Source organism: Falco peregrinus, chromosome 8 (genome assembly GCF_023634155.1).
Source record: "Falco peregrinus isolate bFalPer1 chromosome 8, bFalPer1.pri, whole genome shotgun sequence".
In the NCBI taxonomy this organism is placed as follows: Eukaryota; Metazoa; Chordata; class Aves; order Falconiformes; family Falconidae; genus Falco; species Falco peregrinus.
The window spans coordinates 49,067,533-49,091,741 of NC_073728.1; the positions used below are offsets into that span (position 1 = coordinate 49,067,533).

General features: G+C 39.6%; 1 protein-coding gene across 1 annotated transcript in view; it reads left to right on the forward strand.

The window, feature by feature from the left end:
- Positions 1-24,209, forward strand: part of SLIT3 (slit guidance ligand 3) — a 531,529-nt gene that overhangs the window by 447,603 nt on the left and 59,717 nt on the right. The window contains exons 26-28 of the mRNA XM_027779712.2: positions 587-750; positions 4,926-5,050; positions 21,289-21,386. Coding sequence (XP_027635513.1) covers positions 587-750; positions 4,926-5,050; positions 21,289-21,386 — 387 coding nt within the window. The remainder of the gene's footprint in view (positions 1-586; positions 751-4,925; positions 5,051-21,288; positions 21,387-24,209) is intronic.

Genomic DNA, 24,209 nt, shown 5'->3' on the forward strand with positions numbered 1-24,209 from the left:
TTCTGTGAATTATAATTACACTATGTGAATGCATCTAATTCTACCATATGACCTAACTCAAGTGATGGGTTAACCAGCAAATGTGTTTTCAAAGCCATAAACAAGCTGCTCAGACACCAGGTTGCAGTTTCAAAATTAGGGGTATCCTCTGTGTATGTTTCATGGTGAGGAGGCATTAACATGATCATCAGATCCAAACTAAATTACACAATTCACTGTTAGATTATGCTCCTGAAGGCCAAAGACTTAAATAAAAGAAACCAGCGTGATAAATTTTTAGAAAGCAATATGTCCGGTGACATTGCTCAAGCACAATTGTTTGGAAAAGTGATTTATTGTTTGAAAAAGTGATTGGTTGTTCGGTATTTATACAACCTCCCTAACTAATGATGGGAAGAAAGGAGAAGAGTGGGAAAAGTGGAGGAGATAAATCTAAAAAACTTCCTAAATACTCAGAAGATCTTTCCAACATTTTCAAGTAAAGCATTCTTGTAAAAACGTAGAATAATATGTGCCTGAATGACATCAGGGATATTGTCTTGCTTGCAAGTCAAAATAACTGCTGTTAATTGTTTTACACTACTAGGGCTCTAGGTACCAACCCTTTGCACTGTGACTGCAACCTCCGCTGGCTTTCCGAGTGGGTGAAGGCAGGGTACAAAGAGCCAGGGATAGCCCGCTGCAGCGGGCCGGACACCATGGTGGACAGGCTGCTGCTTACAACACCAACTCACCACTTCCAGTGCAAAGGTAGGAGCGAGCTGGGAGGCTCTTGGGTCTGTCCTCTTGCTTTGCCACATATACAGTGCTTCATTCTCATATTCTTGAAAGCTGTTTTGTTTTAAAGTGAGTATGCGGAGGGAGTTGGGTTTGGCTTTGGATTTCATTCTCCGAACCATCACATTACAATGTGATGATGACAATTCAAGTTGCATTTTCAAGTGTTCTTTCACAAAGTGCAGTTAACTGCACCACTGGAAGGAAAACCAGCAAACCTCAAAAGCATTAGTATTCCTGTAGCTCGCACCAGATTATGTAATGGCAAGTTAGCATATAGGATGTTTTTAGAACTTATTTGAGCAAATAAATTGGTCTTGGCCGTCTACCTACCCAAGAAAACTCTGGTAAAATAAGAGTTATTTTGAAAATATAGAGCACCCTAGTTATTACGTACATTTACTTGAAAACTGAGAAACTGAGAATTCTTCTGGAAAGCAAGTATTTACCAAAAGTACAGTTTTATTTGAATATCTCCAAACTCTCCTCATCAGCTCTGTATCAGAAACTGTACATTATGGAAAATGTTTAATGTCTGAATACAGTGTACATTCCTTCAGGAAGGGGTTGAGGTGTAGCTGTTAACGATGAAGCATAGTCAATGACAGAAGTATGCTGCATTAGAGAGCAGTTAGACAAGTGATAAGGAGCACACTTTTTTGTGGATAAAGTTGCTTATTACTGAATGTAGGTTAGGATATACCTGTATGTTCTCATTGTAAAAAAAGTTTTGGAGGTTCACTGAGGTTACCAGCAAATATGTGATGATGGAGCTATATTTAAGGTGGAAAAGGTGGGTCAGTAGCCTCTCTTAGAAATGGAAATGAGGGCATAAAGCCTGTTTTTATGTGTCTCAGAGTGCCGTGCACATTTACAGTACTGCTTGGCAGCATGATTTTATAGAGGCTGGGATTAAACTGCTGAACAAACAAATGATGGTGTTGAGGTGTGTTTAGAACAGAGGTTCCCAAGCCTGAGCTGAATTTTATGTCTTTTCAAATACATCTTTAATAACTGTAACCTTATAATTTAATTACTTTGAAATGTCAGTCTCAAAACTAACAGAACTCTATAATTATCAAAACTACAGACTTCCTAATAGTCTCTCAAATGTGAAGTACAAATATACCCTAAATACTAAAAATACAGAATAATGTACTTGTTCACACAAAGTGAAACAAAGAAAATAATCACATTTACATATTAAACAGGGTCTGAAAATTAATCCAAAAAGGGAAGCTAGATGACTTCTTCATTCTGAAACTGTGATTCTTTTTCTCAAAACTAAGCAAGCAACTCTTAGGCTTGAGATAAGTAAACCTATGATCCAGACTATTAAAACCAGCTGTATTGTTTGTTATGTAAATATTAGTTTGGTCCACTAGAAAGCTGGTGGTGGGTTTTCTACTATCCCAGCTGTCTCCATGGCTTGCCTTATCTGAATAGGAAAGGAGAAAAAAGTGTTGATTTGGAGGTGGCCTTTGGACAAGCAGAAGCTTTTAACGGTCTGGATGAGTGGCAGTATACTGCGAAAAGCTCCAGGCCCTAGAAAAATTCACCTTTTCTCATCAGAACACCCACATTTTGAAAAAACAGTGCATGATTTGGTAGTGTAACTGAATCCTTTTCCCATGTGCATCTTTAAGATCCAGTGCCTTGTACTGTTACGTCTGTGTATCAGTGATGCTTTTTTATGGTAAAGCAAAAGGATTTATGATGATTTCAAGTGCGGGTTTCCCCTGGGCTGGAGCTATGTGCATGGCTGTGACAGGGCACGGTGCAGCCTGGGTTTGTCCTGCACCTGTTTGCCCTCTCACCGCTGAGCTGTAGCTGTGACATGTGCCTGTCAGCAGAATGAGACTGTCTGTGGGGTGACACGGAGTGTCCAAGGGTATGTCTGTACTCTGCCTGTGTAGATTCAGTCTTAGCTCAAGTACTGCTAGTGTGGAGCTCAGGGTGGGCTGAACCCCCCATCTCCCTGAAAGCCTGAGACATTGCTGCAGAAGTGAGCCCATGCTGGGCTTGGTACCTTGACATCCTTCTATAAGTGTAGTCCATAGATGTCCTCTGTGACCTCCAGTAACTTTTACATAAAAAACCAGAGTCGAGTTTCACTTATTTTTGTTAAAATTATGTTCTTAGCCTGTGACTGCGCAGAAAGTTGTGTCTCAGCAGAGCCAAGAAAATAAAAGTATGTAATGTGCAAGTCATGCACACTCAGCTCTGCTTTTTATTAAATTGTCCTCCTAGTTATGCAGTAGAGGAAAGGAATGTGCTGGGCTGAGGGCATTTTGCTATATGGATTTATAAATCAAATCCACAAGGGCAAACTAATGAACTACTTAACTGCTAGGAACTAACACCGTTCTTATTAGCTCCTACATTGATTAGCTTTGATCTACGCCATAAGAATAAATGGAAAATGTACGTGAGTATTATGGAATAAATAAATAATAGAACAAAATCTGGCGTAGTGACGTCTAAATCTAGAAAAGCAGCACTGCTGCCTGTCTCATGAGCTCTCTGAGGAGCTACCTTCATATATTCTTCATGTATTCTACCTTCAAGACAAAAGTAGCTCAGAGATGTCACATTCCACCCAGTCAGTGCCAGAAATTCAGATGTTATTTTGTCTTGCTGTCCTAACTCCAAGTTAAAAACATGCATGGCATTTAGACAGACATAAATGCAAAGATAGAAGAGAACCACAACAGTCTCTCATTTCATTTCTTGGATTTGGTATTTCTTGTGTGTTTTTCACTCTTTATAGCATGTCACACTGCAATCAGTGGCCCTGATAACACCACCATCAGTAAAGGGTAAGGGTATAACATTCACATTACAGGTGCTTTACAGCTAAGACTCCTTGGTAACCATTTCTGTCATATTCTTACCCCCTGTTGGTGCTGTTCAGACATTCAAAGTTAATAATGAAGGTTTATATCTCGTACAGGATGATCCAAAGCAAATCCTTGACTGAAAGGGATTTTTTTAATCCCTAGTTTTGGTAACCTTCTAGAGCTCCACCTTCTCTCTAACATCAAGTATAAGTTTCTTTTCTTCACTTTCAGGATGTTTCACAATTTACTCCATCTCATAATTTATCATGCAATAATGGAAGCTGTGTGCCCACTTCTGATTAGCACAGGACCTGTTTTAAGTTATTTTAAAATGTATTTCCTTAAAAATGAAATAAAATTGTATTAGGATCTTTACTGCCTGATATAATTTAAGCCCTTTGAAAATGTTAGGGTTTATTTTTTTACATGTAAGAGCTGTTGACTCATTAATATGCAAAATGTAGCCATTTCAAAATCCCCATTTCTCTAACTGTAAATATAACTGTCTAAGTTAGCTTTCTGTAAAATCTCAACAATATAATACTGATTGACTTGGTACTCCAAATGTACTTAATATTCTTTGGTCTGTGTTCTTTTTCCTGCTCGCCCACAAATATCACTATTTCTCTGGAAGAGTTCTGTTAAAAAACATGGATTATTCAATAGTTTAAATATGGTAACATGTATTTACTTTAAATCTTTGCATATTTATCTTTGTTGCATTTTCCTGAGATAGGTGAATGTTGATAGTCATTTTTCTGGGCAGAACAGGAAGAAAATAAGTTTTGAACTCTGTTAAAATAAAGGATGGTAGAACACTTTGCACCTAAATATTCCCATAAGCCTCTGACTAAATCTTTCTTAGGCATGTTTTTTATTTCTCCTGTTGCATCTGCACTTTCATTCTTGTTACCAGCCATAGAAACATAGAAATGTCATTTTATAGTTCCCTGGGGGTTGCTATTGCAGAATTTCCAGCACTGAGAGAAGGAAAAATTGCAGAAAGCCATATATATATATCCAGAAAGCCCACTCTCTGGAGATTCCCAACATGTTTGTTCAGAGCTGATGTTTGCATGTCCAGGAGAATATAAGCATCATCAGACTTGCCTAGCACTTGATTTAAGTACTTAAAACTTCTCTGATCCCTGGGAATCCCATGCTGTTGTGTAAAGTCGCACCCACAGCATGTGCGTTTGTGCCAATACAGGACGAATGCTGCATTAGGAAAAAATGTACGTGTGAGTGTGGGAAGTATTAATTTTGTAATCCAGGTCTCTATTAATAAACTGTGTTTTGCCTTTCCAGAGCTGGTAGATATCAGTGTCATGTCCAAGTGTAACCCCTGCCTCTCCAACCCGTGTAAGAACAATGGGACATGCAACAATGATCCAGTGGAGTTTTATCAATGTACTTGCCCTTTTGGCTTCAAGGTATGACTACAAATTAACTACATGAAAAGCAATAGCGTTCCCCATCCCTTCTGTTTTCTTAATTGTTGTACCATGAGAAGTCGATTTTACAGGGAATGGAGCTCAAAAGATCCCTTACTCAAGCACGTTGTATGTGACCTTTCAGCTGTGCCCTGCTACAGATTTTATCCTGTGCAGTTGGAAAGGCATTTCTTTCTCTCTCTGTGCTGTGACTATACAGATTTTTTGAGCAACTTGCTCTAGTTGACCTTGCTTTGAGCAGGGTGGTTGGACTAGGTGATCTCCAGAGGTCACTTCCAACCTTGGCATTCTCTGATTCTGTGATGTAGAGATCCATACAAAATGGCAAGTTGATTTTATCTTCCTTTTAATTTATTTTCTTTTGCCAGCAACAAGATAACTGTTTCATAGGCTGCCAAGCCAAAGAGGAGGCGGTTTCGATGAGAGTTAAGGGCCGATTTAGTGCCAGAATGTTGATACCTGCTGGTTTACATACATCTTACAGACTGATCAGCAGAAAGGTGATCACTGATCAAACACAACCACTAGCTCAGCTGTCTCCAACTTCTGAGCACTCATGTCCATGGAGTGATCTGCAAATGTGAAATCCTGTAGATGCCAAGCATTGTGAGCATGCAGTGTCAGTTTCTTGATAACACATTTGAAAATTGGAAACTCATGTCATTGAGTAATGCAGTTTCTTCGGTTATGATGTATAACTCCTATTGTTAACACTGCCTCATGAGAGCTTAAGGCTACCAAGGCTTTTTTTCAGAGTTGATATAACTGGAAACCTAGCTCAATACTCAGTAGCTGAAGGATTAAGTATAAGTAATAAATGAGGCATATGATCTGTTCATAGCCTGGGGGGGATCGGATGTTACAGCCAAAGAAGTAGGTTGCATCCTGTAGACTGTGATTTTATTTGCCTCATTGGATATTTGTTACAGAGTCTTGGTCAGTTGAAGCAGATGCTTATAAAAGACAGAGTAATAAGAGCTACTGGGGGGGGGAAAAAAAAAAAAAAAAAAAGGGGCAAAACCAGACATACATGTGGGAAGTCAGTACAATTATCCATGTCTTACATTTCAGGTAGGATTTAGGAATTATGTTGGTTCTGATAATATCACCATTTCCCCTCTCTGTTTGCCTAGGATACATCCCAGATGGTAACAGAGTAATTGTAGATCCCTGAAACACTGGAAAAGGGAAGATGTAGAGCTTATTTCTTCTATTTCACCTCAGTGCCCACACACCTAGTACTCAAGAATAACAAAACTCTCCTAAGTAATCAAATAAGCTATTGGAAATTTCCTCTCATTAAAAATCCTTCTACCATTGGCATATCAACCAGCAACTTTTCTAGGATCTTAAAAGAACACATTGTCAAAAATTCATTTAACTGAAACTGAGTACTTGGTAACAATTGATTTGTCTTTGCAAAGAGGGAAACTGTGGCTGTTTATCTTCTGAGGTTAATAGAAGAACAGTCATTTTAATTTGATGTTTAACAGACTAGATTAAATTCTTCAGATGGTACTAGGGGCTGTTAAGATAACTTGAAAAGTAAATGCTTTCAAAACTAGCAGAAAAATACACAACTCCATGTGTATGTCTTACTCTATAAGGCAGGTATCATGGAATAGCTATCCAGGTTATTCAAAGTAGAAATTTGTTGGTTATGAGCATATCTTTTTTTCTGCCTTTAGGTTCTTTGGGTTTTGTTAATTTGTTTGGGTTTTACAGTATTTCTGTATTAGCAAATGCACTAGTATAGATGCATTTATACTGCTGGAAGACATGTTTACAAAGGGGGGATTTATTAACAAGAATAATCAAGAATAATCCTTTAGTTATACTAGCAATCACTTTCTAGTGTGCATTACACCTCTATGCATGGTTTTACTTAGAAAGGTGTGATAAACTCTTCAAGTGACTCAGTTTATGCATCTCATAGAGCATCCAGCTTTTCTCCTCCCTCACGCACTTTCTCAGTTAATTTCACTGTGTCAATGTAAAACCTAAAACCACTTGTGAGTTTGTAAGCACCAAGCTGTCATCCAAGCATGGCAAAGAGCAAACAGACCCAAGCATGCCACTTAGAGCAGAGTTTAGAAATACTGACTGGATAACAGCACAGGGAGAATTGGTGGAAATTTAATAAGCAAAAAAGAACTGTGTGTCTTTACCACAGGTTTTTGAGTAAAAATGAAATATGACAGGTCCAAATGCAAACCATATGAAAGGAGCACTCTATCTACCATGCAGTTCTCCACCAGAGATTCATGCTAATTCAATAACAATACCTTGCTTCCTTCTCACCAGCCAGCACCAAACAGCTCTATCCATCTGGAAGCTATTTCCTAGACCTTGATAAATTGCCCTAAATCTGCCCTCTCAGCATTTGTTTTTCCTTGTTTGATGTAGATTTTGAAAAAAATCCTGTGTGGAAGAGTGCATCAATAAAGTGAAAAACCCACCCTTTTTTCAAATGGAAGTTCATTCAAATGAGCTGACGGCTTTATCATGTTCCCTGGAAAGGGACAGACAGTTACACACTGCTTTCTTGGTTTCCTATGCTCACGCTAGTCTTCCAGGAAAAAAAAAAAAGTAGGCCAAGTAGCAGAAAGCCACCTAAGTTACCAGTTGCCATACTGGTACCTGATGGAATCAGGAACTTCTACCAGTTAACTGTAGTCACAAAAGCCTGTAGTCTTATTTTTCACTATCACATTGATGATGACTCAGTCTCTTATTTTTCATGATCACAAAAATGTTTTTCCTGCTGAACTTACACCTTATGAGGCTTTTAGCAATTTGTAATGTTGCCCGTGATGGCTCTGAGTAAACTTAAAAGTGAGATAACTCATGGACCACCTGAGCTGAGAGGCCAGTGGGCCGAGCAGTTGTGTTTGATGAGGACAGAGATACAGATTACTCACTTAGGAACAGGGAAGGCTGTGTGCTGATAGCTATCTTTGCTGCTGCTCTTTCCTTAAAATGGGTGATGAATGTGTTTGCTATAGATAAGCCATGGTTGAAACAGTGCTTTTGCAGATGTTCTTTGGGGACAAAGCCCCAGAGACGGCAGGAGGCGGTGTGAGAGTGCCACCTACGGCGGCTGCAGGCTGCACTAGCTTGAGCTCCAGGGTGTCACCAGTGCTGGCAGGAAACGTCTCTTAATGCTATGAAACTTGTGTTTTCATATTAAACACAGACATAGGTGTAATTATCCAGCGGCTTTTTTCCTCTCTTCTCCATAGCATTCTTTGAAAGATTATTTAAATAATATGTGTGGTTTAGATTGTGAAGTATGATTACAGGCAGAGAAATGAAGCTTTCTTCTGCTTTAAATGCTGCTGGCCACCTGCAGTGCAAGTGTGTGAGAGTGCAGCTGTTGGCTGGTAAATAGATAACGGTACCGTACTAATTCATTTATCCTGCAGAGTGTGTGGCTTTTATGCATTCCCATTGATATTGTAAAATCGAGTCTATGGCTGTTAGAATTCAAGAGAATAATCAAACTTGCAATCAATAAGCCATTGAGAAAGAATTTACTGAAATAGCTGAAGTAAAAACTAAAGTGAGGGAAACCAACACTTCGTGTATTTTGCCATTGCTGTATTCTGAAAATGCCCTTTGGGATTTTTTGGCTGATTTTTGTCTTTCATACATTTTTTTTCCTTAAAACCAAGGTAACAACAAATGAAGGAGAATAATTTTCTTTCTTCCAAATAGTTGTAGAACTGGGGAAAGAGAATTTCAAATACATCTGTGTTTTATCTGAAATGAAAGACCATTGCCAACCTGGAATATGAAATGTGGTACCTGCCTAGGCAGCGCCGCAGCCTCTTTGCTTGCTCAGATAAATGGGAGCCTGAGCTGTTGGGCTGCAGGGTGTTTGTCAGCTCTGCATTCTGCTGCTACCGAAAGCTGTCTGAAGTGGCAAGTGAAGAGAGGTATAATTAGTGTAGCACATATCCCACACTTCAGCAACAGGTACCGGTGCATGTCTGTGGTAGAGTTACTCTGTAAATTTTATCCATCTCTATTCACCTCCCTGTTGAGTTCAGCCAGTGTCCTGACTTTTCTAGCAGCACTGCAGTATCTTGAGGGTTCAAGCAGGTTCACCAGTCACCCAGAATGACAGATAGAATCGCAAAAATCCTGGGTAAAGCTCTTGGGCTTTGGAGAGACGGTATTCTTTGCAGCCAGACTCTTGTGGTGGGAGGCATTATCATGAAGCCAGAATGATATTTAGTGAGGAAGCTGGCTCCAAAGTTCTGCTACGAGTTTGGCTCTTCCTCCTCCTTGCCCCCCGCACCAGGTTCTGAGCCCTGGGAACAGGAAACAGCGTTAGAATTTGAGAATCTCAGAGCAGAGTGTCTCTGGGACACATGGGTTTTGTGTCTGTCTCATCTTGTACACAGATAAAACCGATGTGCCAGCACTTGAGTGGATGGATGCAGCTAAGCAGAAGCTGTGACTGCTCATAAGGGCTCATAAGCAGGTTATATCGGTATGGGCCCTATACCATTAGCATGACTCGGGGCTCTGCTGACTGGGTCATTTGTTCGTGAGGGTGCACAGGGGCTTGCATTTGCTTGGAGCACAGGGAAATGAAAGTTGCTGGACACAGCAACTGTAGCATCACATGTAGCGTCACATGAAGCAACATGTAGCGTCACATGAATAATCTGTCAGAGTCCTAGAACGATGGTTGTGTGATGAATATTCAGCACAGAACTGGTCTTAAAACATAGATAGGGTAGTGTTTGCTCATGTACAAATATTCTGGGCAGCTCTTACAGCTCAAGGCCAAGAACGTCAAGTTTACTCCAATGGGCCAGTTTCTCAGTTATGCTGCTTTGGGTGGGGTTGTATGAATGCAACCGAGTGTAGAGTTTGGCTGCCGCTGCATGCAAGCTGTGTGAGAGTCCATGCCTAGACTGTTAGGCTAATAGTGTTTGGAAATGTGACTCCATGCTTTTGTTTCTTTGGATCTATTAACATACGCATGTAAGTCCCCATATACACCATTCAGTGCACAAAATAAATCCCTGAGCTGGAAGTGCAAAAGGAGGAGAAACTGGAAGGAGCCCTCGAAACCAGCCTGCCCTCATCCACGTGAGAAAGGAAAGCAAACATCTCTGCCTTCATGTGTTACTTTGTCTTGGCCTCTTTCCTCCCCCAGTGTCAGGGTTGGGGGGACAGGCAGTGGAATGTAAGCTCAATGCCAAGTTTTCCTATGAAGAAATCAGCGCAGAAAAAAAATAGTTTGTGTGAGGTGATTCTGCCTTGTGCTTTCATTCTAATAAATTCTGCTGGAGCATGTGTTTATGCATACTGGGGTGTTTTGGTTTTTGTTTGTTCTAACCATCTTAAAATACTTATTAATGAATGTTGAAGAAGCATTTTCCACTCCTAGTAAAATAAAGCAGAAAGCCTTTAGGGATGAGAGGTAAATGGGTGGCCATGTAAAATGAGTAGACCTATATTTATGTATGGATTTTTAGGACAAACACCAGTGTCAGCAGTAGGTGGTTGTAATTTCATATAATGCTCCTAGGGCAGAAAAAACCTGCAGAAATCACAATATTTTCCTGCATATGCTTATTCTACAAAACTTGCCATGCATCAGTCAGACTTGCGTTTCTTTCTTTTTGCTTTTTCTGTTATAGTAGGTCTAAAGAAAATGGAGATTTACATCTAGAAGAGCATAAAAATGAAAGGCTTAAGGAGGGATTACTGCCACAGTTGCTGGCTGAAGGTGGTGAGGCATGCGTGCACCCACCACAAGTCCTATAAAAAACATAGTAATGTATTGTGGCATGCCCTAATGAGGACTCTTAACAATAAAGAACTCTGAAGGAGTTTTTCCATCTTTGTTAGGCCAACAAGAAAGCAGATGTTGAGCAGCTTCAGGCATGTGCTGTGTTTGTTCAGTGCTGCGTCAGAAGAAGTAGATGAGCAGTTAAGGTGAACAGTAAGCCATACCCACAGGTGGGCACTGTCATACTCATTCTTTTGTCAGTGTAGATTATTCCCCTTTTGTCTTTACTACTGGGTTTTTGGTTTAGTTCTAAATGCCTTAAGAGACAAGACTCCCAATCTTTCTTTTCCCAGGCTAAAGGAGAACTTTTTATTAGTGTTTAGTCTGAATTTCAGGCTCTTGTTCTTATATTTGCCTGGTCCTGTTACGCTAAATAGGAATTTTTCTTCCTCTGTGGTTTGTCTGTCTTTCAGGTGATTGCTGGTTGCTATAACTCTGCTTAATCAAGTTCTGTTTAACCAGCTCTTAATTTTCTGCATCCCACCATTTCCACATAATTGAATCAGTTGAAGTAGTTGGTTACAGCTGAAAGTCATTGTTAGATTTTCTTGTGATTGTCTGTCATCTATTATCCTTGAGGCTTTCTTGGCATTGACTATACTTGATGATACAGCTTTGGAGTTTCTTTTGTTGTTCAGGAACATGAACAGTGGTTGTCCTAGGAGGTTAATTGCCTTATTTTCCCCTTTCCTTTGGGGGGTGATGGAGCTGGTGAAGTTTCTGTAAGCAGGCTGAGCTGAAAAGAAAACCTTATCATGTGAGACTAAACCCTTGCCTGTTAATAGAAATGATATAATACCAGACCAGCTTGAGAATTAGTAGGTTACTGTGTAGGGGTAAGTGCATGTACACTGTAGGTAAAGTTGTAGCAAAGCTTTTGGCACTCCCTTGCTGACGGTGTCGGGCTCCAGCACTGAGCTGGTGCAGGGCAGGCACCTGCCTCCACAGCCCCCTGGGGGTCCCCTCGTTGTACTGAACATCTCTGGAGTATGTGTTGTGCTCTTGCTCATTATCGTAGCGGGCATGTGTGCATGTTTGATTTCTTCACTAGTCTGAACAATTCATTTGCATGCTTGATTCTGAAAACGTTGCTCCCTGTCTGGATTACCTGTCACACACGGTTCAACCCACTGTCAAATTATGGTTTTGGTATATGCTGGAAAGGATTGCTGGTATCTCTGAGCTGGCCAGCCTTGTAGGGAAGCTTTACAGAGCTTCCACAAGCAAAACAGATGATCCAGGCACTGTTGTTGATACAACACGTACTTCGGTGTGAGACCTGTTACCAGTACAGAACTCTTCCAAACCAAAAGCCTGCATCCTTAACAGACAGGAATGCACCAGCAAAAGTTTATTCAAATGGACTGTGACTCTTCCAGAATCTTTAGCTCTATTTCAGAAATCTAGTGAGTTCTTTGGAGAGATAATCACGTAAGTCCTGTCTCATGTTAGGGTTCGTTGGGTTCCTGCATGTAATGTGTCCCTCCTCTCTCGTGTAGGCTGCATTCAATAGCTTAAGTAATAGGCATAGGTTAATTGTCTTGAGCAATAAGTTTAAAATACAACAATTATATTTTCTTTATTTCTTATTAATAAGAATTGTGTTCTCTATACAAATGTCCAGTCTTCATAGCTTTCTCTACAGTGTTCATGTTAAAAATAAAGAGGCACCGGCTTTTGATAGCTTAAGAGGGAAAGTTTCGTTGTCAGGGCAACATGTTTTCTGAAATAAATAGGCCCATTAAGTGTTTTGAAGTTACTGTAAACGTTTTACTCATTCATGAATATTGGTTGAATTAGCAACTACATACAAACTATTCAATGTCCTTTTTACATCAAATGTTTTGGGTTGGATTTAATGTACAGAGGCAAGATTGGGCAAAATCAACTATTTTCAGTGTCACTAATTTTCTTCTACATCTCCCAAAACACTCACACCATGGTCTGCATCAGCCAGTTCATCGAGTAACCTTGGAAGCTCTAGAGCACCTGCCCCATCAAGCTTGGCACTCTTGGCTCAGTTCAGATATGTGCTGTGTGAATTGACTCTGTGATAGATTAATGACATATCTTCTGCCATTGATTAAAAGCCCAAAATACCATTGAAACCCAAAGTGCATATGTAAGGAGAGGTTTAGAAGGACAATCAGGATTTACATGGTAATTAATATAATTACAAAATAAACCTCAGATGTCCACTGAGAATTAAATTTTCATACTCATAGGAGAACTAGTTTTTAAAAAATAATATGATGAATCCTTGCACTATGACTTTGACAGGCATATTCTTGATTACTAGCTACAGAGGTAATGGAAGGTGTATTATACCCTGGAGGATCATAAATCTTTCTGATTTAAATAAAATGAGGCTTAAGAGAGCAGAGTTTGCCTAATTTGGTATAAATTGACAATTGTGATTTATTAACAAGGACAAGGAAGTCACTAAGAAGTGCTGCTGCCATACCCAATTATTGTTTAATCAGGTGCCAGATGAAGCTAGACTGGCATAGAAGATAACTGTGCAGTGCTGAAGATGCCGGGGTATAAATAACCATTATCTGTATTTTTACTTCAGAGACTAACACTGCAAGTTTTCAGAGGGAGTTAAATCAACTAAATGGCTGGGGGTGGGGGGCTGGGCAGCAGCAAAAACAATATCAATGTATCTTCTTTTCATAATCTAGCTTCTATGCCATTGAGCAAATAGTATTTGTCATGACACCTGTGAGCAGCAGGCAACTTTGTCAATGTAAGTACAGCTGTGCAATCAATACTGTACTAAAAAAAGAAATCCGAATTGTCTAGGTAGGTTCAAATTTATTTTAAAACTTTTATTCACAACTGGAAATGGATGACATTAATAACTTTTTCATGTTAAGTTAATTGGCTTGTGAACAGCAATCCTCAGACAGTACATTTTTATTACCCCATTGGGGCAGATGACTAAAGAGAAATAGTTAATTCATCATCACTGTGAGTGCCCTGACCTAGAGGCATCCAAGGCATGGATGTCTGCAGCAAGGTCTGCATTCAGAAGGAGGAGTCACAACATTTTTGTGAACAACAGATGATCAAAATCTTTTAACTTCCACCTGGCAATCTAAAAGCAATCTGATCCAAAATTACTGTGGTATTATCCATGCCTTGCCAAATAATTTGTATATATGCCTAAACAGATGGATCTAACATACACCCTGCCAGCTCTTGTAGTTGTTTGACCTTGCCAATGAACGTCATCTACATCTTTTCCAGATTGAGGCTTAGCCATTATGTCCATGGCCAGAAAGAGCATAAACAAGGGAACAGTATCACTTGGATCTACTAAAGAGTTTCAGACTGCTGTATATAGATATCAGTGTGTAAGCTGTCTACGTATCTCTTAATATCAGTGCAATCAATTAGGAAATGAGTTTAAAATGGTTCCATTGTAAATTCCAAGTGCTGTATTTTTTAGCCCTTCTTGCAAAAGGATTTTAGATTAATTTTATATTTTAAGGTTAGTTTCATTCTTCACTCAGTTTGCAGCATCTCTAATTGTTTGAAGTATCCCTTTCACAAAGTTGTCTGTGTTTGCAGTTATCACCGAGGTATCCATCAAGTCCTTCATGCCGCAATTAGCATAAAATGGCGTCCTAACATTTGTAACTTGCTTTAAGTTTTGCAGTACACATAAATGTTTTACTTTTCGCAATGTCATTATAGCAAATGCTGGGTTTCTTTGCAATGAAAGGCTCTGAAATACACTTGAGAGAATTTTTCCTAATGAACTTTTAACTTGGTGTATGGGCTGTGTAACTGAATTCGTGGCGAGTGTTTCCTTGGTCAGTTATGCAAAATTATTCTTGTTTCTCCTTTGTATTTATGGCTGCTAAATATATTTATTATAGACGAGTTGCTGAATACCTCGTGCTTACTTCCTAGCTTAATTTTCTAGTGGAATTGAGGCTTATGTGATAAAACTTTGTTCATGAGACATCTCTTTCCCTTCCTGCCCTGGAAATATTTCAGTTTACTCTCCAATTTTCACTATTTATGACAAAGAGATAAAGGTTTGAAATGGTGAAGGAAGACACTGGTAAAGATGCCACTAGGTAAAAGACTGTAGCATCAGTTTATACCTTATTGGATAGCTGTATGCCATAACTTTAGGAAAACCTTTGATCATAGTTCTCACTTCACTAAGCGTGAAAGAAGCAAAACTAAAGTGAAAAAATCTATTCAGGACTTTTTCTGTGCTGAGTGTCTGTCTTCTATTATTTCTGTATGTTTTTTCTTCCCCTCTTCTCATCTCATTCTTTTATAACAAGTATCAGGAATCACAACTTGTTTACACACATTTAGCCCTTCACTCTGCTATTAGTCCTTTGCAGGTCTGAATATAAGAACGAGTCCCACTGGCATGCACAGATGTACTTTTAATACTCAAGAAATCAGCATACGCCAGAATTTTTCAGAAGACTGTGTTTAATAAAATACTTCCCAAGCTCTGTGGAAGCAGAGTGGCTGTAAATGTCAATTTTTCTTAATTTCTTAACATTAGGAGGTTAAAATTTTAAAGCTGGCAGATACTTGTAGGTTTGAATATCATTCCTGAATACACACTTATGGAACACAGTGTACTTCTCTGTTTCTCTTTCTGTGAATTTTCCTTCAAGCCTAGCATGAAGTGGAAGATTTACCTAGCCTTTTCCCTTAATGACCGCTTATTAATACCTAAGCAGGACACCCATAAGACAAGTGTATAAATGTTTGTGAGACTGAGAGTTGGATGCAGATACATTCCTTCCACGATTAGGAAGGTAAAGGACTAGGTTTGCAATATAGTATCTTTGTAGCTGGTAATTCTGATTTCCCGAAAAGCTTTAGCTGTTATTTAGAGCTTGATAATTAAGTTGTTTATGAAAATTTCCTAGTTCTTAATTTAAAGTCTTTATCAACTACATTTGTCTTCATCTAGTATTTTTACTAAACACATGAATGCTACCATCTGTTCTCTACATATACCATCTAAATAAATCTTACTATGAATGTATCGTATATTGTTTTCAACAGGAATAAACTTCAGTATTTCTTTTGTATAGCTCATTTTTCCAGCATGCTTTAAAACATTGTAGTCATTGAACAAGGCTGGAAAGAGGTCTCCTTATTCACAAACCATGAAACTTGGATAGAATTCTGCGTGTCTGCAGGTGCCTTCATCATGGGCTGGATCATGTTTCTGCTGCAGTCAGCAGGGATAGTTTTATACACCAGGGAGTTTATACCTTGTGCTTGTGGCAAGCTCCATGCTGCCACCTCTAATAGGTGCCCACTCCTATTAGAAACAGGTGAAAGAACACATTAAAATGGTCAGAGGTCAAATATGTGCCATGTGATCTTGAATGAAGCTTTCAGTCTCCACAGACAATACTGATTTGTGAAAATTAATTAAAAAAAAAATCATTGCAGTGGTTGAAATGGTGTCAAAACAGATGAGTGCTTTTTTTATCATATTGTCCTTTGTTCTTCCTGCTGAGGGTCTTACTAGTTTTTGCTACTTGTTCTTGGGTGTTTTACTAATGATGATGTAATGTTTTCCAGTATTGGATACTTGTAAAGGCTGGAATTTGGCACAGCGGTACCAAGGAACAGCTTGTATATACACTAATGCCCAGTACGGTTAATTACTGTTGAGTATGAAATGAAGAACTGACACTTTCTAAGCATGGTGGATAGTTTCTGTTCTCATTCACTGAAATATGGAGCTGGAGCAGCCCAAATAAAATCTGGACCAGCTGAGGTACTTCAGATTTAAAAAGGCAGCTGGACTCTGAACGTACATGTCGTCTGATTAGTTGCAGAAATTTTGTTTCAGCACCTAAACCTTTCTTCTTCTACAGAAGATGAGAGAAAATGTATAAAAGTGTTTTGGATCTGATGCTTTCCTATTGAACTAGAGAAAATTTTATTGCAGCTTAAAAAAGCTCTAGAAATAAAATATCGCACACAAAGGGACCTTCATCCTCGTTCTGTGAATTGCTGAGACAGTCGTGTCTTCTCGCCTGTCCTTGAAACAAAGTCTGCACCTCCTTTTCTGATTCAGCCTTCATTAAAAGGCTCTTTAGTCTTGAAGCAAATGTACAATATTCTCCTTTGTAACAATAGTTATTTCCAGGGAATGTAATTCAAAGAGTTTTTCCCAACTCACAGATAAATTAATGTTAGTGATGCTTGACAGCAATTCCATTTTTCCAGTAAGAACAGTCTTACTGTAAATTGAGACTAGAGAATTGCATTATTCATTTGAAAGATGTTTCTGGAATGTCTTTAGGCTCTTCTGGGTAGTGACAGTCTTATACAGAAATAAAATGGCCTTGCTTTGCTGTAGATTTATTAGTACCAATGTTTTATGCAGCTTCTCTCCTTTCACAATTCTTTGTTTTTCACAGTCTTCTGTGTTCAAGAAATTGTACTTGTTTTGTTGGCTCTCAGTGTGTTACCGATAAAGTCAACTCAGAGAAGATAATCCTCAGAGAAGGATTAAGTGCTGTTTGCCCATTTATTACAATGAGTAAACTGAGTCAGAGACTCTCATTTTCCTAAAGCCACATAGCAACTTAGTGTTGTAATTAAGTCTGATTCAGCAACACATACTAATTGGTTTCCATGGTGCCTAAGGCCCAAGAAGCCAATAATTCAGCCATGTTCAGTACAAAAATGAGAGCTGTGTCTAAGTCATGAGAAATTTCATGTGCCATGAGAGAGACTGAAAATGCCTTGCTCTTATTTTAACATTTATCTTTATTAAATTTTTACAAGAACATTCAAAATTATCCAAGTAACAACAGTAGAAGTGATGTGACTGTTTTAAACAGTGTTCAACTGTGACAAAAACCTTCAGAAAAACAGATGCTGTGGTTTCTGCTTTGCTTATCTGCAGAGGGTTTAATATTTTAGTGATACAGGGATGAGGAGTTCATGTGAAACAGAAGTAACTGATGTTAGTGAAGTATCTATAAAATAGTCAATACTACAGGAACACAGGAAAAGTATTTGTGATCTTGGAAATACAAAAAATTACGTCTTCCAGCTTCACTAGGATAACATGGTAAACACACAGGCTTCACAACACAGATGGACAGAACACAGGCAATGTTGCAGAAGGGTGGCAGCGGATTAGTGTTAATGCTGCATGGCTCGTATCCGTGAAGTGCTGCGGACCACATGGTGCCAAAATAAAACCTGCATGAGCTTCCCTTCGGCGCTTTCCCAATTCTTCCCAGAGACATTTGGGGGCTCAGGATTTCAAATGGAGAAGGACAGGCTGCTTGGCAAATGCCGCGGGGATGAAGCAGAAACCCTCTCTGCCAGGTCTTGGGTGAGGTCTTTGCATGCTGCCTGAACTGCTGTTGGGGGAATGAACTCACAGTGAGGCAGGGGGCCAGGTATTTCTGTTGCTTTTTGAAAATGTTTCTCTTCTGATTCAACCAAGGAAAAGGATGTCCCTGTTTCCTTGTATTTGCACAGATTTTAAAATGCAAAGCTGGTGCTCCTCTCTTAGGGGAGGGCTGGGGACAGAGCCTCAAGAAATACAGCTTTCCCATTTCTGTAACAAAGCTCCTCTGTGGTGTTGGACAGAAATATAATTACTGTGTGTCTCAGTTCTTCTCACAGTACGATGGCAATATGTCCTACCTGACAAAATACTGAAGCTTTCAGTGGTATTTGGAGGACTGAACTGTATGGTGTGAATGGACGAGCCTAGCACCGTGAGCAGACAGACCAGATTGAATGAACTCTATAGCAAAGTTCACACTTAGAAGCTGGCCTGGGTTTTTTAATGCCTTGATTAGGCTTAATTGAGGTTGCACCAGTTCAAGATAAGCACTCCAGAGACAAATTAAGTTTGTTTCTAGTTTTTATACAGTACTTAAATCATGAATGTAGCTTGAGCTGTCACAGAACCCACACACTCCTTGTCCTGCTGGCTTGTCACCTCCAGGCTGGGCACATTGCTGGAAATGAGCACACTAGTCAAGAGCTGAGCATGCACTTCTGATCAATGTGGGAGGTAAGAGAGAGGCGGGCAATGATTAACAAGGGTTAGATAGAGGTCACCAGCCTATGTGTCCTTCGCTCAAGAGCAGGATTTCCCAAACAGGTATGCAGCCATAGACAGACTGATCAAGCCCATCCTGGTGTGGGTTTTCTGAGAGATCTGTTCCCTTCTAATGCACAAAGCTGTGCAGTCTTGGTTCAGGGAGCAGCTAGGTTCTTTTGAAAAACAGGTAGGGAATGTTTTTCCTTCTTGAGAGCCTAATAAGCTTTTCAGACAACTTGACATAACACCATGAGAAATGCCATAATTGGCTGTAGTGAATTTACTGCAGCATTCTGTCTCTCAAAGGAGCAGCAGCAAATCCTTGCTGTTTGAGGAGAGTACACAAGCCTGGCCACCGCTCCTCTCCAGTTCTCCCAATGCCCACCAATCATCCAACTAGAGATGTCAATGTCTGCCTATTGCCTTTCATACCTGATTTGGATCTGTTGTACATGAATTTGTCTAATGGCTTTTATACTGTCTGACTTTGCAACCTCTTGTGGCAAAAACATCCCAGAAGTTCATGCTTTGGAAGAAGGATTTTCTTTTAGCAGTATTAAGCTTGTCTTGTAACATCACTAAGTGTCCCTCTATGCTGAGGGATTTAGCGTGTGACCAATTCTGCATTCACCACCTCCATGATTTTGTAAGCCTCAATCATATCACCCCCATCAGTTTTCTTTTCTCCAGACTACAGAGTCCTAGCCTTTGTAGTATCATCTTCTAAAGTAGTTGCTCCATCCCCTTGAACATTTTGGTAGTCCTTTTCTATGCCTTTTCTAACCCCACTGCATTCATCCTGCTGCAACTAAATTGTTGTCAGGTATCTGCCAGGTACAGTGTTAGGCCTCTCAAAGTCCACTCTTAATTCAAATGTAATAGTATATCTGAAGTGGGAACAACAAAGTCTCAAAGCTAGGTGGAAAAACAACTAGCAATAGATGCTGCCATGTGCAGCATATGGCTGAGGCATCAAGATGCTTCATTTTGGCAACATGGCCATCATAAAAAAATGAGACTATAGAATCTGTCTGAGTGCCACTGCTCCAGTACATCACACTGAGTAGGTTCAGTCTGAAAAGGGTTGGAAGCTGTTGAAAATTCAGTGGAGAAAGGAATGACTTCTGATGAGTGTTGTCAGCAAGGAAAGTTGGCAGTGGTAGGGTAGTGTTCAATATCGACGCACAAAAGTTACAGCTGTTAGGAAGCGATGTCATGGGTTGGCATCTGCCCTCTTTTTTAGAAACGTACAAGTAGTTTGCCATTGTTATTCCTCTAAAGTACAATGTAAATAATGTTTTTTAAGCCAAGGCAAAATAACCCAGAGACCTTGATTAAATTAATGTATCTCCTGAGATATTTTTCTCATCCTGATTGCAGTCATATATCAGCTTTCCAGTAGGTGAGCTGGCAGAGGGCCACTGCTAACGGGATCCTCTGTAGGAAGAGTAGAGCGATCTCTTGAACTTCTTGTGATTGCACAGATCCCTTGAGTATTGAGGCTTTCAGGTGTCTTTACTCCACCCTACTGTGTGAGTAACTGAAAAGCAAGACCAAGCTCTTTGATGTATTTGCTGATTTTGCAAATAGCTTGTTATAATCAGCAGCATATAATGACCAGAGAAATATCTCTATGCCTTGAAGAGCCAATAAAAACTCAGTTTGTAACAGTGGAGGTTGTTCAAGCTCATGAAGGTCAGCTGGGACTGATGTATATTTTAGGGCAACCTTTAAGAAGGGGACTGACTCAATGATGACATCTCAAGCAGGATTCGGTGTGTTCTGTACAGAAATTCAAACTCAGTTCCCACAATAAAAACGAATTTTCCCCTTTAGGTTTGGACGAAGCGTAGTAATGAGTATGGTGATGGTGTACTGTTGCAGTGTTTAACTGAGCACCTGGTAAATGCGGTTGAATGAGTGCTGACTGTGGTCTTGTCCTGACTGTGTGTGGCCTTCTACTTACCTTTGGTCATGATTAATTCTTTTCATTATAACTAACATTAGAGATTAAAGTGTGTTAGAGTAATGATGAAACCAGGTGTTTCTTTAAAACAGCCAAATGAAAGAGGCAACTAAAATCTTGAAAATGGAATGATACCAAGGTACCCACCAGTCCCGTTGGTCAGAACAGTTTCTCACCCAGATTCTCACCTAAATGATAAAAATGTCTGACCATCAATAAAGAACATAAGGTGATGCAAAGGGTCTGAAGACCACAGACCTCCTGTAAATGGTGCCACCAGTAGGGAGAGGGAGCAAGAGAAGTTGATTCAGACGATGTGAGTCTTACTAACATTGTTTCTTTTGAATTTTCCCAAATAGGGCCGAGACTGCAGTGTGCCCATTAATGCGTGCATTCAAAATCCATGTCAGAATGGAGGGACCTGCCACCTCACCGAGGCAAATAAAGATGGATTCAGGTAGTAACCCAAAGCTCATTTTAAATGAGATAGTAAAATTAAATGTTTCTACTTTGCATTAATGAACTGTAATAGCTACTTTATAGAAGCTGCTGCATGTGACACTTCTATTTGCCATACAAACTTATTAATCTGGTTTCATTCGTGTGACATGTTGTTTCCTCTGAAACAGGCCTCCTTATTTTCTCATAATGGAATATACCCTTAAGAACTATTTTGAGTGGTCTCCCTGATCTGCACTGTGTTATCTGTATGCTAATTTTCCTTGGGGCATTTCAAACTCACATAGACCCTTTCTTGTATTAGTAAAGTAAGCAACTGTTGCTTGACAACCAGATGCAAAATGTTTTTTATACTGAAGAATCTTGTAGACAAGCAGGCTTTAAAGAAACAATTAAAAGACATGAAGAGATTGCCACATCTTGAGCATTGTGCCTGCAAGAGAATAACTTTTGCAGCTGGACATTAAGGATTTCAGTTTTCCTATATAAGAAAGACACAGTATAGGTGGGGATACTCCAAGAGAAGCCCAGAAATTTTCGTGCGGTAACTGGGAGATTTGTGCTGCCACAGACACTGTTCTACAGCTAAGAAAATACAAGTTTGAGGCTTTGGCCACTAGTTGTCATTAAAATTGATAGAAAATTTAAAAAAAAAAAAAAAAAAAGAGTTGCTGAAACCTTCATAGATTTGCTCCTTAGTATTTATGCTGTTTCTTGAACAAAATACGTACAAAAGTACACCATGCTGTTGTTTCAATTGCATATATGAAAGCCTCACTTTTAAAAGCTTTTACACATTACTGAGTCTTCTGTTTTGTCTTCTCTGATATATATAGCTTCTTATCAATGACAGCTGGATGGAGACGCAGAATTGCAAGGTTTATAAATGGTGTAAGCTGGGAGTCAAACCAGTACATTCTTTCAGTTTGATTCCAGTTTGGTTTCAGCTGTGATTAGGACCGTTCCAACTGAGGTTAACTGTTTGTTAACCAAGTCAGCAAACCCATATCATCTGATGTCAGAAAATAGGATTTTTTCAAAATAGAAAGGACCAGGTGAAAGTCTGGGTGACTGACAGGACTTCAGGTGCAGTGGGAGGTTAGCACCCTTCTCCTGTTCCCCGACCAGTGGTAGGATGCCTTTGATATTTCCAGAAAAACACTGTGGCTTCCTTTTGACTCCCCAAATACCTCGTGTAGGAATGAAGCACAGAAGAGCTTCCATTTTGCCCTGTTGGTAGGATGACTGGGGAAGCAAACAATGGAAGAAATGCCCCAAAGCTTCTCTCTGGCTCTGTGCCCACCCACCCCCAAGAATCTCCCCCTTACAGAAAGAGAAATAGCACATGCTGGATACAGGACACTGATGATATTGCAATGGAGAAATGGAGGTTGATGGGGATGAAGGGACACTGTCAGGCTCTGTTATGAGTAACAATCTGAAGCTTTCCAGCTAGGGAGAACAGGAGTAAACCACATAGCCATGTCTCCATGAGGTACAGTTTAGAGCTCAGCTTGAGCACCTTTGCCAAGGCTGTGAGCAGAGTAGAAGAGCGCATCTGAGTAGAGATGTGTTTGTAGGGTCATGCTGGTGCATGGTGGTGGGAGAGGATGAGGAGGCTCTGCAGATCTCAGCATGCACAACTGGTCTTGCTGCTTGACAGAACTCCTAGGTTTTGCTCCAACCACTGACATGCCTCTTCTTGATTCGTGTTTTAGCAGGCCCAGCAATTTCTGGAGTAAAAGTTCAGGTTCAGTTTCTGTTTGAGAGAAATAAAGGTTTAGTGGTCTTCAGTTCAGGTTCCCTTCTGGTCACCCTCATGTAATACTGTTTAGATAACTTTTCCCAGCTTATGCCAAAGCAAAATTGTACCACATTAGAATATCTGAGTTTTGTCACTCAGTACTCATTTTTCAAAAATCTAGCTGATACTAAAAATGTGCTAGTAAATCATTTAATATCCATAATAATAGAATGAAAGGCTTCAGCTTATATTTTAGATCAGGTTTTTCTTTAGCATTTTTGTTTTCTTCTATAGTAGAAAGTAAAAAGTTCTGAATGACCTAAAATGAAAGCTACTTCTGCATTGTTCTCATGAAGTCTCAATTACAAATTCAGAGGCTTTGCTTCAGTTCCAAATTAACGTCATTTTTGAGATCCTTTATTAAACTGCAGGGGTGGTTTTGTTGCTTAACAACATTTGAGGCTTTTTAGGGAGGGTTTCTGCCTTTATAGTTATTTATATAGTTTCAGTTGGTCTAATAAAAGACCCGAAAACCCATATCTCGTCAAAATCTTGCTTTATAAAGTTGAATGTTCAGCTTGTGCATTGCTCTGTTTTCTCTCTGTGTTTTTAATTCAGTCAGACCATAGACCCAGCTGCTGTGGAGAAGCAGGGCGTGGAGCTTTAGCACGTTGTAGAGAAATGTGGTGTGGGGATGGAACAGTCAGAAACAGGAAAGAAAAAGAAACATTTTGAGATTGAAGTTGGTTGGTTGGTTGGTTGGCTTGAGGTTTTTTGGTGAGATATCTCCTCTCCGTTGGATGGCAGCAGTCAGAGTTACGTGCATATAAATTATGTTCATCAAGATGGGAAAACGTTGCCTTAGATTATATGCTGTGAGGAAGCGGATGTCAAAAACCTTTTCATCAGAGGCCTCCTTGGATTTTTCTGTTGTGTGGCCTGTAAAAGAAATTATATCTTCTGTATATTCTCTTCCCTAGGGAAATAAATTCATACACAAGCTCTGCTGCCAAACTTGTCAAATCTTTACTCTTGTAAAAAGGAAACTTAAGCCAAAGCTCTCTCCCTATGAAATGC